The 19,354-nt window shown below is 45.2% G+C and overlaps 1 protein-coding gene across 2 annotated transcripts in view; it reads right to left on the bottom strand.

The window, feature by feature from the left end:
- NSFL1C (NSFL1 cofactor) overlaps positions 1-19,354 on the bottom strand; it is a 336,045-nt gene that overhangs the window by 114,088 nt on the left and 202,603 nt on the right. For both annotated transcript variants that reach the window (XM_069650916.1, XM_069650915.1), the window contains exons 7-8: positions 2,617-2,754; positions 1,342-1,506 (exon numbers count right to left, since the gene is read on the bottom strand). In XM_069650916.1, the coding sequence (XP_069507017.1) occupies positions 1,342-1,506; positions 2,617-2,754 (303 nt within the window). The remainder of the gene's footprint in view (positions 1-1,341; positions 1,507-2,616; positions 2,755-19,354) is intronic.

Genomic DNA, 19,354 nt, shown 5'->3' with positions numbered 1-19,354 from the left:
GCCAAACCTTAGCCACTGGAGGCCCAGTGACTCATCTAAACCTTGAGAGACTCTTACTTAATAGGGTTGACTATTAAAGCAGGATTGGGTTAATGTTTTAAAAGGTTATTTAGGGTTTGGAAAGTATGTATGTTTCTGGTTGGTTTACTAAGTGATTTGCTACTGCAAAAGCTACTCTAACGCGCTTACCTATGAACATCTAGGATTTATTCATTGATTACAAGTGATCCTATACTGTATATATGTTTGCTTTATAGTACTTACCTGAACTTAGAATTGCAACAGCATGCCTTACAGTAATACATGTCTATTTTTATATAACTTCTCAGTGTGAAAGTGTTTTCTTGAACCAAGGTATGCTCTAATGTCTTTGTGCCCAACTACATCCCTCCTCTCTCCTTAGACTAAGCCTGGCTCCTTGCTACTCTACCATAACCTTGGGTAGTTCAGGCTGAGCCTAAGAGGTGTACACCTGTCCACCGTAGGTGGGCTTTCCTGAGTCCTTTTTCAGACAGTGACTTTTGCAATAACAAAAAAAAAACACCTATAGTGGCCAACTACCAGGATTCTCTTCAAACTAGTCTGCATCATCTACAAGGCAACCAATGACTGAATGCCTTGCTTTCTTACTGCCAAACTTACCACCTCCAGGCGCCAGACCATCACATTACTTGAACTAAAACTGGCACGTGGCGAGAAGACCAAGTAGCAGCCCTCCGCCTGCTAGGCCCCAGCATGTGGAATAGCATTGGGGATGCGATCAGGACCACTCCTACAGTTTAGAAAACTGCAGACCCTGCTATTTAGGAAATTCCCAGTTGTGACTGAAGATCCATTGTCCCTGGATTATCATGGCCCTGCAACGGTCGTGTAAATGTACCCATCTTGTTCTCCTCAAAGCGTGTACACCACCCCATTGCTCCACAGCTGGGTTTGCGCTACATAACTACATAAACTACATACAAATACATAGTTCACTCGAGTGAGAGAGCAAAGAGTTTTAAGGGCAAACTGCAGCTCTTCTAAAATATCTGCAAACGGTTGTTGGCTTCAGCAAGCAAAGCAGTAGGGTCTAAAGGAAGACTGCGATCGGGCATCAAATAACTAGCAGCCAGCCTTGACCTCATTGGTGTCAAAGTCCCAATTCTCCCCGCTGCGTTAATACACAGCGAGACTTCTTATACCACACAATGTCACCCAGTAAGGCCTTTTCTAAACCCCAATATTACCTAGCTAGGCTTCTCCAAAATCTACTGTCGTACCCCAGTGCCTGGTGTTGCTGTAGTGCCATTATCAGGCCCCCTATATAGTAGTCAGAGCCTGCCTTAGAGGATCACGTACCTGTGACTGTGGTTGAATTTCTGAACCAGCCGCCCTCCATCGGCAAGTCTGATTTGGATATTGGTTACAGGCTCTGAATCATCAATTGTGACCGATGAGCTGGCTTTAGCCTCATTCTCTGCCTGTTGCGACTGGGAGCTGATTCCAATCACCTGTGGGGTTGTGCTAGACAAGAAAACAGTTGGGCTATAACATTAGGAACGGCAATGTTCAGTATACGCTGCCCACCACTGCACACAGGTCAATGCATGCGCATTCAAAAGTGTCCCCCAACAAATTCCTTAATGCCACCATGATCAGACCACCCCCTGAATACTCTCAATATATGGCTGCATGCATTAGTCCCGCCACATCTACTGCATGCCACACACACATACAGAGAGCTTTTACCCCAAGCACAAAACTTCAGGCCAGATACTGTGGGAGGTGTGAAATACTGTCTGTCCTTAAAAGGGCAACAATTTCAGTATTTCACATTTATTCTGCTAACTACACAAAGAAGCTCTATCCTTTCACTGACCTTTTATGTATAGAGAAGAAAACTGTAGCTCCAGCAGTGGAAGGATTAATTCAAACACAACAACTTTCAGTTTTGGTATGACAATTCCCTCATTGGCCTGGAAATCAACAAAACAACTGCCGGATTTGATGACATTTCGGAACTGCATGTATGCACATGCAGTTCCGACACATTAACAACATCATGTAAATGGCGACATTTGAATTTGTATCTAATGGGGCCTGTAGCATTTTCCCCCCTTTCAGAATGTTTGGGAAATCGCTCAAAATGATGGTGAAATTAGCAGATAGGACAGATATTTGTTCCACAATTACATGTTTGTGTCGCGTTTGCTGCTGAAATATTCAGAGGACCACCTTCAAATAGAATTGCTAGATTGCCACCTGCATGTCAGAACAAGAGCAGTGCCTCCTGGTAAGTGTTGCTTTCACTGTGTCGGCAACAGAATCAGGCCTTTACTGTCTGCATGTCACCAGTCACTGACCCTCACGACCCACCAATTGCACATCACCAATCCCTGTTCCCCCTACGCTTAAATGTCACACTACCTCCACTGCCTGCAAATTAGGACTCCCTACACTGTCTACCTCAACGGTAATCACTCATTGCCGCCACACGACATCTTACCACTCCAACCACCTCTGTCCCCCTCCACACAAACACACGCATACCCTACTCATTGTCATACTAAAAACACACTTGCTTGCCATGTGGTCTCCACTATTGTTCATCTGTGTGGCTTATGTGGCCCTTACCTGCCCAGTTTCTGCCCCTCTCCAGTGAAAGCCTTGAAGATCCCCTTTGATTTGACAAAGTCCTCATCACGGTGGTCCTCCATATCAAGATTCACCTGCCCGCCGTGCGCCAACCTGCGAAGCTCAGCTGGGACTTCCCTGCGAAAATAAAACCATGGTTTACAATCAGGGTCTGGAACTACCACAATACACTTACAGGTATCAATCTTGTAGAAAAAATGAAGATGGCAGAAATCTTGGAGAAATTAAGTATTTATGGATATACAACTGTTCTTCTCAACATAATTAAGTTGTATAATAAATCAAATGAGCAAATTGCATGAGGCTAAATCTCGGAGAGGGCAGTAGATCATAATAGTAGTTCGGAAAAACAGTGATCGTTACTGCTTTTTAGCCTAATTCTTGCAGATTTCAGCATTAAGCTGGGAGGATTTCTTCCGTGGAACGCGCTTGCCTTTCGAACACGAGGTGTTTGATCTTCGGTCAAGTGCCAAGAAGCGGGAGGAGTATGGGAAGAAGCGCTATATTATTAATATTAAAAATACTGATGTTTATATTTGCTGCTCTTTTGCTTTTCTGACCCACTTGTTAAGTGAGGTACTCTTTCCACTCCACTTGCCCCTGAAAATTACTTCCTTCATAAATACTAGTCAGACTCTTAAGGCTAAAAGTAAAGGGGGCGGTGGGCGGGTCCAACATTTCTACTTTTTAGGTAGAATAACTACCACCATTAAGGATATCAATGCAAGGCTGATTCTCTTTCTCTGAAGTGCATCTCACACTTTTTCGACATCGTATTCCAGACAGGCTGAGTTTATTTTTATACATTTTAATGGTGCAGTACTGTGCACCTTTTTACAGCAATTACTAGTACTGCGTTACTAGAATGGTCAACATAACTACTCTTGTTTATTTTATGAATGAATGCAGTGCCTTTGTTGGCCAACTACCTCGTGTTCAAGGACAGAAAATTACCAAATTAGGCCATTGTTAAGATGGATTTTGGAAGGTCACCCTAATTCAGTGAAAAGGCAGAATACACGTAGGGCTAGCCAAATTCGATCAAGATAGAGCTAGGTAATATTTGCACAATAATGATAAATCTTCCTGACCTGCGTCAACCTCAGAACTTTATTTTACTGGTGGATTATTCTTTCTTATACCTTTTTTCCCCACACTCCCAGAATGTTTTACTCTTTTTATGAGTGTCATTTTTTAAGACTCTCCATAGTGCCTTTTAAAAGTTATCCTCTGACAACTTTTTGTCACTAAGTGCCTATTGTTGCTGGGTTGCCCTAGGGGCTCCCCTTTTAACTTTGTCTTGCTAACCTTGTGAGAATTACAGTTCCCAAGAGTTGAAAGGATTTTTGGATCCCTTTTACATTTTATTGAGCGAGACCAGCACCCTCGCCCCACCTTATGTGGAGGGATGGGGAGATACTTTGTATTCCCTTTCTAATTTAAAATGTAGCATTTATGTTATAAGGACAAACTTACTTTTAATGGCTGGTGGCAGTGAACCTTTTTATTAATTAGGTGCACCTTTACTGCACAATGTTTGCACAGCCCCAGTAAAGGCATCCATGGGTGCTCATTTTACCAAAATGGCCCAGTCTCATTTTTTTCCCATTTTAGTGTTCCTTGTCCTTTCTTGTTCCCCCCCCTGACATCCAGGGCAGGAAATTCCTTTGTGCGATTTTTATCTTCGGCGGGAGTCCTGTGGACTCAGCGCCCAAGCTCCAGAGTGTCTGAAGGCAGGAAGCAAGGGAGGAGTCAAAAACAATACAGCCATTTGTCTTCCAGCCTGATTGCGAGATTCCAGTTCAAACTGGGAGGCTGGCTGTCCTAAAAGCATTTCCAACCCCCCAAGTTTTAATGTTTCGAGGATGTTTGATTGACTGGGTTCCTGCATAAAAGACTGATCCTGGAAGCTGAAGAGGTAGTCGCACACTGGAACCAAAACCGAATTCACGGCTGAAACTATTTCCAGCAACTGGAGAGCCTGCTGTGTAACCGGAGTCTGCTGTAGCCCTTCTTTCCAATCAACTTGGGTACTCCGGAAATGACGACCCAGAGCCTGGTGAGACCCACTGGACTCCTGAAGACCTGCATTTTGAGCCATGCCACGCCATGCTGCGACCTTGCAGGGCTGCATTAGCCCAATACCTCGGGACCTCGAGCCATGGTATGGTATGGTATGGTGCACAGTCTTCAGAATCTCACTGAAACCTTGTGGGCATATTCTGTCTTCTTCTGCGCTCCTGAAAAAGGTGCCAAATCCAAAGAGTCGCATCCAGCCTCGATGAAAACCTTGCCTAGAGCCTTCCCTGTGATCCTTACTGCAAAAGTCCTTCCAGTGTCCAGTGTTCTGGCTTCTTAATGAAGGAATTCCACTACCAGGTTTCTGGCTACAGATCCTGAAGTTCTCCTGCTGCAAAATCTTCCGTGCTGGGTATTTACTTAAGTCTCTTGTGACCCCTTCTATGATTGGGAAGCCCCTCGTCCAGTTCACCCAGTCCCACTGCTGGACACATCCTAGGGTGTCTTCTGTGAAGACCCTGGACCCTCATCTAACTTTAAAGTAAAGTACTTACTTGTTCCAATAGTTTTCCTTAGGAACTCTGACTTTTGCTACTTAAGAACGTATTCTGACCTGCCTGTTGGACTAAGTTAGTGACTACCCTTCTGCCATTGAGAACACTCATGCTCCAATAATAAGGGAAAGACTTCTATGGATTGGGCCTTTTGCCTAGAAAAGAGAATAAGTGTTTAACCCCTTTAGTGCCAAGGGCGAGCTATCTCGTCCTTGGAATTACTTTCACAGTGCCAAGGACGAGATAGCTCGTCCTTTTTGGCACTCCGTTTTGAGCGATCCCTGTAAAACAGGGATCGCTCAAAACAGTAATCCACCCCCGCGCTATGTGAGGGGGAGGTCCCCCCTCACTGCCAGGGGGCTGGATTACCTTCAGTTTCACGCCGACGTGAAAGTAATTTTCACTGCAGCAGCCATTTCGGGCTGATGCAGTGAAAATAAAAGGTGAGTGTTCACCTTTCTTACCCTCGATCTCTGGCTGTATTTCAAGCCGGAGATCGAGGGAGGTGTCGTTGGAAAGGGGAGATTCTCCCCTTTCCAACGACACCTTGTGTGAAGGCATTGCAGGGCGCGGAGAGGGCGCAGAGCACTCGATCCACGCCCAGCAATGCCCACTAGACACCAGAGATGTCCTTGAATGGGGAGGGTGGAGGGGGGGGGGGGAAGAGAAGCAGCCCTCGGCCCCAGGCCCCCAAAGCATGGAGGCACATGTGTACAACCCTGGGGGCAGATGGCTGATCATCTGCCCCCAGGGAAGGGGGCAAAATGGAAAAAAGGGACTTTTGGGTGGGAGTGGGGGGCACTAGCCACCAGGGATTTATTTTACGGGAAAGGGGGATGGCCCTCTCCCCTCACCCCAAGGGTAAATGGGAGCACCCCTTGTAGCCCTCCCTGGGGGCAGATATCTGCTCATAGGAAGGGGCATCTGACTCCAGGGAGAGCTGCATGAAATGCCCCCCCCCTGCATTTGGTGTGGGGGGGGGGAAGAGAGTCACCCCCCCATTACATAAAAAGATTACCTGGCGGTTTAGGGTGCCCCTCAGCCCGCCCTAAAGTGTAGTGTACCAGTTTCCATTTTTTTGTTTACGAAACTTGCCTTGGCACAGAGGGGCACATTGGTACCTAAACCTTACTGTCCCACCCACTGGGGGGCCTGTCCCACAATTTTTGGGGGCCCCCCCACCCCAAATGGAGGGGTGGTGTACCTCACGCAGCCGTTTGTAGGAGGCCCAGGGAGGCCTGCATGAGGTGCCCCCCCACTCCTTTGGGGTGAGAGGGCCCCCATAAATTGTGGGACATGCCCCCCCATGGGTGGGGCAGTAAGGTTTGGGCACCCCGGACACCAATGTGCCCCTCTGCGCCAAGGGAGTTGGGTTACCAAAGGAAAAAAGTGAAAATGGTGGAACGCATTTTAGGGGGGCTGTTGGGCACCCCAAAGGGAGGGTGAATTTTCTTATCGTCCCCGGTAGGTGCAACCACACGTGAGGTACCGTTTTCATCAGGATATGTGTGGGGACGCAGGAAGGTAGGATATGTGTGGGGACGCAGGAAGGTAGGCCATGTGTTGTTGGCGGTGTGTTTCGGTGGGTGGCCAGAGCGAAATGTCCGAGACTTGTCTTTATTTCCAGCCAATTTCAGAGACATTTCCCTCTGTCCACTCACCGAAACACGTTGCCAACAACAGATGTCATACCTTCCTGCGTTCCCACAGGCATCCCGACGAAAACAGTACCTCACATCTGTGGGTGTACCTACCTGGGGCGCAAAAGGAAAAGGGTACCCCACTGGTAACCCCAACCCTTTCGACACAGCACATTTTGTTCATGTGGGCAACCTACAGATCTGAGCCTAGGGTGTCGAAGCCAGCAAGGAAAACAGGGAACCCCATGCATTTCTGAAAAGAGGACACCCGTGGGAATCCACAGAGTTCTGACTTGCACAAATCGGCCCCAAAAACCCAGAAACCCTGGCAAAGTCCAAATTTGGGGGTAAAAAACACAATATTCAGACATTTCACTCTGCTCACCCACCGAAACATGCTGCCAACAACAGATGTCATACCTTCCCGCATACCCACAGGTATCCCGACGAAAACGGTACCTCATGTGTGGGTGCACCTACCGGGGCACAAAAGGAAAAAGGCTACACCACTTGTAACCCCCAAAGGGTTTGGGGAGACAACCTACAGATTTGGGCCTAGGGTGTCCAAGCCACCAAGGAAAACAGGGAACCCCATGCATTTCCGAAAAGAGGACACCCGTGGGAATCCGCAAAGGTCTGACTTGCGCAAATCGGCCCAGAATTTATTACCCAGAAACCCTGGCAAAGTCCGAAATCTTGCCAAAAAAAGGCATTTTCCGCACATTTCACTCGGCTCACCCACCGAAACACGCCGCCAACAACACATGGCCTACCATCCCGCGTTCCCCCAGGTGTCCCAATGAAAACGGTACCTCACATGTGTGGGTGCATCTACCTGGGCGCCAATGGGAAAGCCTAAAACACTGGTAACCCCAACTCTTTCGGACAGCAGGATTGCAGGATTTTGACTAATGTGCACACCATACATTTGGGTCTAGGGTGTCCAAGCCACCAAGGAAAACTCTGAACACCATGCATTTCTGAAAAGAGGACGCCCGTGGGAATACACTGAGGTCTGACTTGCGCGAAGCAGCCCAGAATTTATTAGACACAATCCCCGACTGCCAATCATGTCTGCCACATACCTTTTTTTTCCGGTCATTTTCCCGCTTTGTTCCCCAATCTATGGCATTTTCCCCTACCTAGTTGTTGCCCGACCTACGCAAATCACCCCTTCCTAAACTTGGAAATTTGTCTACTTTTCAGACATGTATGACTTTGTCCTCCAATTCGGCTTTCCTACCATTTTCTTCCATTCCGTCCATGCATGTCCAATTGGCAAAAATGGCCAAAATCTCCTACCTCTCACAAAACTGTTGATAACCACATCAAATTATTTTTTTATGGTTTCCACTCAACCTGTTCTTGAAAGCCAGGAAATTGGGGAATTCAGCACAGCAAACCATTTGTTCCTAGCTCTTAAAAGGAAAAAAAAAACCACAGGCTTCTTTGTACATCATTTTATTCACATTTTTTTGAAAAAACAACATTTTTGTCCTTTTTAGTTATTTTCTCATCCCCCTACAGCAACCTAGGATTCCTGGGTGGTGTTACGACCGCCTACATGTGGGGAAAAAGGGGCCAAATTTGGCTTAGATATCTCCTGTAGCAAAAAAGTTACAAGGCATTGCATGGCCACATACCAAAATCACCAAAAAAGGCCTTGGCACTGGGGGGAAATACCCATGGCACTTAAGGGTTAAAAGTGACTTACTTGCAAAAGATGCTGGTAACTAGAACTCTGAGTGAACAGTTACAAATGTTATTACTTACCTTAGAAATGTTCTGCCATTCTGAAAAGTATATGTAACATCTTTCTTTCCTTAGAAACGGTTTTGCCATTCTAACAGAAAGTAGATGTAAGGTTATTTTACTCCCCTATAAATTGGCTGGGCCTCTTTCCCAAAAGTAAGGCTGTTGGCTTCACAATTTCTTTCAGAGAATAGGTTTACCATTTGGGAAACTAGTCTTGCTTCCCCCGACTTGTTTGCCTATCCAGAATACTTCTGCATTAGGTTTTACCTACCTAGAATAACCTTGAGCCATTCATAAAGTGCCACACTGGGTTTTGCTTTCCCTGGTCTGTTTTTAGACAGACACAAAAACAGTCTTATTTATACCTGCCTTTAAGTTGCGGACAGCTCCTTTAAAAAGTGTATACGTTTTATTTACCTTGAGCATAACTGTGTTAACAAAAAATAAGTTAGTTATTGCTTCCCTTAGTCTGTGTACTGAAAAGAAAATAACTGAATATTACACCCCAAGGTCCCACTCCCCCAAAAAAAAAAAGGGTTATCCTTAATCAAGGTTATAGGTTTATACTGTTACTAGAATCTGTGTTTCACTAGATCAGAAAAGTATATTGTTTAGTTGACTTACTATGCGATTTCCTGCTGAGCATCACGGTACAACTGACAGGGTCTACTACCCGTGATTTACTGTAAAGTAATCTGAAAGTAGCATATGGTTTTTACTCCCCAAAAATAGGTGTGACCTATGCTGAATGTGTTTGAAAGGGTTTGACTTACCCATACTACTGTTAGTTCTCTAAATAAGGTCTGCTTTGGTCTGAACTTTAAAGCACAATGTGTTTTTATAATTGTGGTTATATATAATGTGATAGTACTTATTTCCCCCAAGATTGATCTGGGCCTACTTTTATTTAAATAAACCATTTATTTTTACAATACATAGTGTTTCAGTGTCTCTTTGGACGGTTTGTATTACAATTTATTCGTACTGATTCTACAGCCCTCTCTCCCTCTTAAAATACGCCTGGCTGCTCTTTCTACACTACCCTACTCCCGGTGGTACAGCTTTATATTAAGAGTGAAGTCTTCTACTGCTTCAGATGAAAGGTTTTACTAAGCCCTTAGTTGGACTTCAGAAAAACTGTCCTAACAAAGGTAAGCATAGCCCAAGCCCCACAGTACATTAAGAGTGAAGGTGAAAATGTAGCTGGTTGCCTTCTGGATGCAACAATGAAATACCAGATAACTGCTCTTTGGTCGTGGTGATGAAAGGGGGGACCTTTGGTGGGTTTCTGTTGCAGCACTCAAGAGAATGAGTTGGCAGCAGAGGATTCAACTCACTCCAGCGGCTCTTGTGGCATTGGCGCCTTTTTCTTAGCGCCACGAAGAAACGAATATCGGGGTTGGATTCTCTTCGGCAAAGAATTCCTGCTTCTGTACGTCCACACGGATGCCTGCAAAGTTTCAGCAAGACTCGATGTTCGCAAGACGATGCACTCGAAAAAATGTCCAGGTACCCCGGGGTATTAGTGTTCTGCTTCCCAGGAAAGTAGCAGGATGTCGGGGTGGGGAGTGGCCCAAATTGAAGGTGGTCTTGAGGCTAGTTGGTCCCACCACCCCAAGAGAGGTAGTCGTCCTTGGCAGAGCCTCTCTGTCGAGTTGAAAAGTGGGTCAGCACAGCTGCGGGGCTTCACCGGTACTTCTGTGGTTTTTGAAGGTGCTGCTGGCAACTCTGCTCGTCTTCTGCTTCGGATTTGCAGTTCCAGTGGTCGACTGTCTGTAACCCAAAAATCCTCGCCTTATATTCTGGAACCCATTCATTCACCCCTATGGGGGCTGTCAATCACTTGGGGGCTGGCTGTCCTCTAGGACAGCCAGCCGTCCAGTTTAAACTGGTTTTCAGCCAGGCACACCTGCAAAGGACATATGTTTCGGGACCCTCCCTTACTTCCTGCCTTGCCAGACAGACTGGAGCCTGGGCGGGCTTCAGGTGGAGAAGCCCGCCAAAGACAAAACTCATAAAGGAGCCACCCCCACCTAGAATGATAGAGAGCACAGAAGGAACTTAGAAACGGAAAATGGTGAAAATAAAGACACGGGCACCCAAGGGTGCTGTACTGCAGCTGATCAGCTGGCTAGTAACCTGCACAAAAACGTATAAAAAGTATCCACTGCCACCAGCCATTTAGGTTTGTTAGTCACTGCAGTGAAAACAGACTCCATTCAGACAGGTCCCACCCCAAGGGTGTACCCACAACACACAATCCCTTGGAAGATTCCAGTCAGTCTGACAGGAGGCAGCCCCAGAGCCATATATGTTTCTTCCACCCAACAGCCAGTCAGGGCAAAGGGACAGAGACAGGGCTTCCCAAGACTTTGGGAAACAAGGTGTAAAGGCAATAGAAACCAAGAGGCTACAGTGGCCATCTTGCCTTTGTTCAGGAATCCATTGATTCCTGTGGCAGGGCCTGGGTGTCCCGAAAATGGAGGACACTCAGAGCTACTGCCAAGTCAGCATGTAGTGGCCACCAGCCCATACCCTGATCCGTGGCCAACACACAGATGCCCACAAACAAACATTAAGGGTACAAGGGTGTACCCCCACTCATTGGTGCCATAAGGGTATCCCATGGGTGGTGTTCAGCAAAAGAAAAAATGAAGAGCTGCACTGCCAGAGGTCCAGACTGGACCGGAGAGGCAGAAAACATACAGAAAACACACACCGAGTAGTGGTAGGACAAGGACTAGGATGCCCTGTCCCTCCAAAAGGCATTTCCAGCATCATACTAGGGTAGGTAGTCTTTCAGAGCATATGCTTCCCAAAGGTTTTTAAATCTTTACAATGGATCGAGTCAAATCAGAAAAGGAGTAGGGTGGGTTTTATACATCACATGATGATAAATTAAATGCTAGGACTTGCGTTCTGTGAATGCTCAGCAACGAAGATCTCTCTTCAACGCAGCATCACCTGATTGTTGTCTCATTCCCCAGGGAGACTTTCTGAAATCTTTTTATTGAGTGTTTCGCTTAAACTGTTTAGATGGCACACACTGAATTGTGATGGGTGATTCATGCCTGGCCAGATAATAAGTGATAAAATGGACTCTGTTTGCTTTGTTCATGCGAAAAACTCAAAATAAGACGACACATCCAGAAACCAATGCATGCGGCATGCCATAACCTTGATTCATGTTTTGCCAGAAATCATGGAGGTTCTTACTAAATAGATCCTCCTGAAGTCTGATCTGATCGTGCCCTAGTATTGTTACACATTTGCATTCCTAAACCATTTTTGTTGTTAGCCTCTCCCCACCCGACCACCCTCCAGCAGTGGCCCTTAGGAAACACGATATTCAAAATTGTGACCCTGATAGAATTAGTGATTGTTGACCGGATATGGCCCAGCTCATGATAGGGCACAATCTGCCACTTGACATGCTTACAGATACAGCCAATACAAAAGTGGACCATGGAGAAAAATGTACCGTCAGCCGCATTTAGCATCATGGTACACAAACGAGGTAAAAGCACTGAAAAAGTGTAGTCCGTCAGAGCATAAATGGAGAAAACATTGTGATGCCCCGGGCAAAAATTCACTAAGAGGAACAGAAAATATTTACAGTCAGGCTATTTGGACAGCTAAAAGCACTGTGTCGTAATATGGCCTTAAGAACCTCAGTACATTATCGCAGACTTTGTAAAGGCCATTGACTCAAATTCTAGGAATCCATCCTGCCTGCCCCTCTATAGCTCTGTCAAGAGTTGGCCGACTGGGCATTAACAGGTGAGCCAGCTGAATCTGTGGTGGCAGGGCTGGTGCCTCAAAGGTATAGGGCTGCCATAACGACTCCCTTTTTCGTGAAATCAAGGGCTGCCTCAACAGAAGTTGGGTTAGATGTTCATTTTAATGCTAAATCTCCCTCCCCTGTGAAACCCCCTCCCCCCCCCCCAGTACTTTTTGCTGGACTTGTTGATAATTTGTCTATGTTCCCGAGCGAGTGGGAATCTGCTTCAAGTTCCCATCCAGTGACGGTTGTTTCATCGCCGTGACCAAGAATCTAGAAACTGGGTCCTGTGCTGCTGCATTGTGAAGGCGTCCATCTCCAAGCTCTTCTTCACTGTTGAGGTACTGTGTAGTTAGTACTTACCTAAAGTCTTGTGTCGATCCTGTGTGGCTGAGTGGGTGATTTGTGCGTTTGGGAGTTCACCAATACCGTTCTACCAGGTCCAACGCCGGAACGCATCTAGGGAGCCTTCTACTAAGTCCCTGAACACGTTCTAATAACTATAAAGTTTGTACTTAATTGTTGAACGAGAAATCCTCTGGAAATCCCCAAGACCGGGATGGGGAGTCGTCGTGCCTGCGGAGTTGCCTGGCGGCCGCTGGTGTGTAAATAGACCACAACTGGCTCAAACTGAACGGAGACAAGGCAGCGGTCCTGGTGGTGGGCGTCGTCCTGATCCCCTCACTCTTGGTCCCCTCGCTATTCTGGTTAAAAAAGTGAAAAACCTAGGGGTAATTCTCACAGCCTCACTGTCCATGGCTAACCAAGTCGCGGCTGTCTGCCAAGTAGGCCACTACCAGCTGAAGGTCTTGAAGAAGGTGCCCCACCCTGATCCCTGAGCATCTTCGCCCTGCAGTAGTGGCAGCTCTGGTTTTATCCCGTTTAGACTATTGCAACTCGCTTTACTTGGCTCAGCCCAAGGGTCTTAGGCAGCGACTGCAACGTCTGCAAAACCTTGCAGCCCGGATGGCAACTGGTACCCCTTACGGAGCCCATATATCTCCGGTCCTACGATCTTTATACTGCTGCCTGTTAGCCAGCACATTAGATTCAAAGCTCTGTGTATAGTTCATCAGGTTCTTCATGATTAGGATGCTGAATTCCTTCAAGTAAAATTCGTACGTTACTACCCTGAGCACCTGTTGCGATCCTCTTCTGCCGATCTACTAGTTGTACCCATATTTCGACGTACAGGGATCGGGGGCCGTGCTTTTTCCATTGCTGCCAATTTACGGAATGAGCTGCCGCCATCAATTAAGAAATTATCTAATCCTCTGGCGTTCAGAAAAGCGCTTAAAACACTTCTCTTCTAGGCATCTATAACTTGTTTTTTCTGGCTTCTGTTGAATATTGCCTTCCTCTCTAGCACCACAATACCCTCTGGTATGATATGATGGGTTATTTATAACGCACTGAATACCTAGAGGTTTCTAAGCGCAGACTGGGGATCGAACCTGTGCTGCTCTGCATCCTCTTGCTTCTAAGGCAAGCATGTTGCAGCTAAGCTATCCTCCCGGTGGCCGTGCGCTCACGAAATGTACCTAACATAACTCTGACTGTCCTGCATCTGTGCCTTATCCTGACCTGCCTACCGCTGGCCACTGGACCACAAGTGTCCCCCCTTCTGCCTCCGAGATCACTCATGCCCTAGAATAGGGAAAGACTTCAGTATAAGGACTCTGCCTACAATATAAAACAAGTGTTGCAAAGTATTTACTTGCTATCAGTCTCAGACTGGCCTATAGGGCAATGCCCGAACCAAAAACGCTAAATGCTGTTGTGGGCTGTTTTGTCCCGTGTGGGCCAGTTTGATGAGTTACTTCACTATGCGGCTAGTAGTTTTTAGCAGTGTTGCTGAATAAATATCTTTAAAATGCACAATGTGCTTCACATTTTATCAAAAAAACTCCCCCATAGTTATTATTCAAACATTCGGTCACAAAAGGAATGAATAGCCATTTGCAACTGTGGGCAACTTTTTCATTGGTGCCCGAGATAATTTTATTCTCCAGTCCAACCCTGCTTGCTATGTGTTGGCATTGTAACTTCTGTTTCAGGAATGGAGGTTACAAAGTGTTACAAAGTTATTACTTACCTTTGAAATGCTTTCTGCCTTTCTGAAATGTCTTCTGGAGTGTTTACCTTAGATTTGTGTTCCACTATTCAGAAACTTAACATTGGTATAACTACATATTCCTGAAATAGACTAAGAGTTTATTAGCAATAGGGTTTACTCACCTTGAATTATCATTCTAAATGTGCATACTGAGTTCTTATACTGGAAGGGTATACCGCCCCTCTGAAAAGTAATTAACAAGTTATTGCTTATCTTTAAATTGTGTTCCACTATTCTAGAAAGTAACATAGTTGGTAACACGTATTCCTGAAACTGAATAAGTATAACACTATTCTACCAATAGGGTCCGCTTACCTTGAATTACATACTGTCATTCTAAAAGTCTATTAATATGGTTTTACTGCCCTTGAATAACAGTGCCATTCTAAATGTTCAACACTGGTTTTTACTCACCTTGAATAACTTACTGCTAATCTAGTTTATGCTTTGGTTTACTAACCATAAGTATATTGTTGGTTTTTAAATTGCGTTTTTGACTCATACCAGTACTTACCTTTCTAAAGAATTCTCTTTGCCTGTGTATATATACAATGAACCATTATTTTTACAATGCATCAGTGTGTAAATGTTTCTTTGGAGCATATGCATACTACAAGTTCTTTATACCCTTCTACAGCCTCTCTTCCCTCTAAAATAAGCCTGGCTGCTCTGCCTTTACAAAAAGTGTCCCAACAACAGAGACTAAACAATTAAATTCATGTATTAGCACAATGAAAGGGCCAGTGAGATTTTCTGCAGCAAATCATTCCTACAATCGTCATATACAGAGGGCTGGACTCTAATCAGCAACATCTACACAGATCATGTTCATCTGTAGGGCAGATAATTAACTGTACCACCCGCTTGCCGTGGAGCCCTGTGTTCACACTGTAGGCAACATATTCAAGCACAGTACGGGCCAAATGTGTTCTTTCTGGATAAATGCTGTGAGGCATGGCTAGGTGTACTTTGGGAGTTTTTCTAAAGTCCATCTATTTAGGACTTTATAAGACGCTCTCTACTTGGCAATAGAGAACTACAACGTGTAGTATATGACTGTACCACTCAAGGTTAGGTAGCAATGGCAGAGCAGTCAGGCTTACCTTAGGACGAGAGAGGGCTGTAGGAAGGTACAAAGAACGTGTAGAATACATATGGTCCAATTAAACACATACTCCGAGTTATATGAAAATAATGGATTATTAAATAAACACACACGGCAAAGAGAAATCTTCAGAAAGGTAAGTACTATCACAATTAGCAAACAATATAACACCAATGCAATACCTATGGTAAGTAAACCACAGTGTAAAAACACTGAGAATGGTAGTATGCATTTCAAGGTATGTAAAAACCACGTAAACTTTGTAGAATATTCTGTTTCAGAAAGCAAATGAAGTTACAAGACCAACATAAGCAGGTAAGCACTTTTCAACACTTGTAGCACTTTCTTTAGAGAGGCCTTGGGCTTTAGCAGTCCTTACCTATCTAGGTACGGGATTGTCTCAGTCAGAGGGGAACACTGGGCCTCAGTGGCCTATTGTAGGCAGAACAGGATAAGGCACACGCTGTAGAAAAAGCAGAGTTCCAGAGGATTCTTCTGTAACAAGTACTAAGCTTTTAGTATGTCAAAAGTGTTCAGGGACTTCCTAGAAGGCTCCCTGAATGCACACCAGCGCTAGGCCTGGGCGAACGTGTATGGGTGAACACCCGAACGCACAAATTACCACCTCAGCAACACAGGAGTGGCAGAATGACTCTGGGTAAGTATTACCTCGAGTCTCGCAGTACCTCAGCAGTGAACAAGATGATGCAGGCGGATGCCCTCATGATGCATTAGTTGCAGGACCCGGTCACCGGATTCTTAGTCTTCTGATGAAAGAAGGGCCACTGAAAGGATTTTGCAGCAGCAGTCGAGTGGAAAGGCTCCCAGCAAAGGATTCTTTGTAGCTTCTCGCGGTTCTGTGATTTTGGCGCCTTTTCAAAAGGCTGGATGAAGAACGGTTACTGCCTAGTACATTCACCTCACTTTCTGGTTCCAGCACTCTGGTGAAGGGAATTCAAGGAGGGGAATCTTGACTCTGGGGGTCTGGAAGGAGCCCACCAAAGTTTTGGGAGTATTCGATCTTCAGAAGATGACGCACTGCACGATGGGTCGCAGGTCTCAGGGTACTGGCGGTTTACAGCCCAGGAAGGTCGCAGGTCGTGGGATTGCTCAAATTGCAGGTCGTCTCAAGACTGGTTGTTCCCACAATCCCAAGGGAAGGAGTAGTCCTCTTAGGAGATAATGTCAAATGGAAGAAAGGGTCAGTACAGCAGCGATCATTCACCAGGCATCTGCTGTCGCTGGAAGTAGTTGCAGACAACTTTTCTTCCTCTTCGGATTTAGTTCCAGTGGTCGACTCTGGCTGGGTTCCTGGATAAAAGGCTGTACTCCTGGTGCACAATCAACACTCGTGCTACATTCAAACTTTGGGGGACAGCCAGCCTCCCAGTTGGAACTGTTCCAGGCACGCATGCCAGAAGACAAAGACCAGCAGAGTTTCGGGATGCTCCCCTGCTTAATGTCCTCGCAAACTCTCTGGAGCCATGGCGGGCTTCACAAAGGATTCCTGCTGAAGACAAAAGACAAACTAGGACCTCCCCTACCCATCACGGCAGAAGGAGGATCAAGAAAGCACAAGGAACCGAGAAATGGTGTAAAAAAGAAAACGGTCAGCATTTTGGGTCAATGGTGACCCTTCTGTGCATTACTGCGGCTGTGAACACAACCTGCGATTAAAAATGACACGTCGGTAGAAAACATGCCATTCAGGAATGTTGGTCACTAACATGAATGCTACAGGAGCAGTGAGAAAGGAGATACAGTGTAACCCCCTCAGCACTCCACATAAGGTGGTGTGTGCTGATCTCACAATATAAAATGCAGAAAGGATAAAAAGCATCCCTCTACCTTTGGGAACATGTGTTCTCACAAGGAGAATAAGGGGCTCCCCAACAAAACTACACAGAGTGCTGTATGCTGCAGAAATAAAATTACAGATCCTAAAAAGTGGGAGGAAAGTATGACTCCAAAAATAAAGTATGGAGAGACACAAAAATGACTTGCATAGCCAGAGTAAAATAATGCAAGAGTGATGGGGAAAAATAGGGTCCCACTCACCCAGAAACGTAGATTAAAAAAAAGAAAAAAAACAGGTCCAGAAAAATGTGCTGCGGGTATCACAGGTAAAGGAGATTTGGCATCAAAATGAAAAATCTACCTTAACGCACTATAAACACACTATATAAAACAACTATTAATAGGTGTTTACTTTTACAATGCCCTGTGCACCCTGCCATTATACGCGGATTCACAGCAAAGTTTTTGAGGTTGAACATTTTATAATGCTGTGGCCCAGCCATTTTTGCAACAGGTTTGCAAATGTTCTGTGGTGGTACTTCTGTGCATATAGGCGTTTACACAGTGGTATTTGGTGGAGGTTACCATTTTAAAAGTTATCTTAAATGCTAGAGTCCCATACTGCTCCGGCTGTTGCCCTTGCGAAGGCTTAAAATAGGGCCGCTGGTTTGAATGCCCCAAAGAAGCACAATCACTTACTTTAAGAAAGAAAAAAAACACAATAGAATGTGCTCAGGCACACAATTCTAAAAACATTGCTTTATCATAGTTTTTAGATTCCAGGTTGAAAGGGAACCAAACCCAAAACCAGTGATGTACCGGATATTCATTTTGGCTAATGAACTTGAAAAGTACCAGCTTTTTCTAACTGTTTAACACACCAAATGAGAATGTATGCAGTTAGTTTTGTTCTATGTGAAGATGTCCCCAGGGAAATGTAGTCCTGTGAAAATGTCGTCAGCAAAAAGTCATTTAAAAAAATGTAGCCATTCAATACAAGCAATGTAAAGTGTGAAAATGTTGCCAGTAATAAGGTCGCCTAAAAAGCTATTTTTAAATGCACAAAAGTACAAGGCCGTACCCCTAAATATGACCCAACCTCTAGCAAAACCTCCACAATCACCCTAAATCCATTCCTGAACCTTCCCCCAACTCGAATTACAACCCTTATTCTACCCTGAACTCTTACAGAACACTAAAGCTTCAGTGCACTAAAGTATTTTATTTGCATGCGACTCAATACAAAATAAGAGAGAAAATGAACATTGAACCTGTCTCCAACCCCAGCACCAGCTCGCCACAAAGTACATGGCCCGTGCCTTAATCCAATCCCTTGCTCCAATACTAGCCTTACCGTAACTGCACCTCTACCACTTATCCTAACGCCTAGGTTTATACTAACCGCTCTCCTACACCAACATCAGCAGCCCTCTCTATTCCCCCTATCCTTTTCTTTAACACTTGCACAAACCATTACTCTGTTAGCCCTAGCGTTACAATAACTGCTATGGAGTTTTGCACAAGTTGCTGTCTGTGACAGAACTTGGAAAAGCCCACCTTAGGTGAACAGGGTCACACTTCTTAGTTTAGGCCTTAATGTTAATGTTATATAGTGGGGTATGTCCTGGTGATGCTTAGGTAGCTTTTACACGTGTTTGTGGCAAAAGTGCCACAACACTTTATTACATATTTGTAAACAAACGAGACTTGGACATGGTTAAGGACATGGCTGTAATTGCACGAGAAGTGACCATCTGCAGCTCTGTGCCCTCATGAAAAATGTATCGGAGATGATTGTAAATAGGAATCATGTGTTGACTAGAGACATACATGTGAACACTACAGGAAATCGGATTAGATGGAATAAGCGAAGGCTGTTAAAGGCTAAAGTTGCTGTAGCCAGCCTCGTCCCTCCATTCATAAAGCAATTGGACACCCAATTACTGAAGA

This window comes from Ambystoma mexicanum, chromosome 3p, assembly GCF_040938575.1.
Source record: "Ambystoma mexicanum isolate Mex_15411 chromosome 3p, UKY_AmexF1_1, whole genome shotgun sequence".
Lineage (NCBI taxonomy): Eukaryota > Metazoa > Chordata > Amphibia > Caudata > Ambystomatidae > Ambystoma > Ambystoma mexicanum.
The sequence above is the reverse complement of the archived record's forward strand: the minus strand, read 5'-3'. Positions and strand labels throughout refer to the sequence as shown.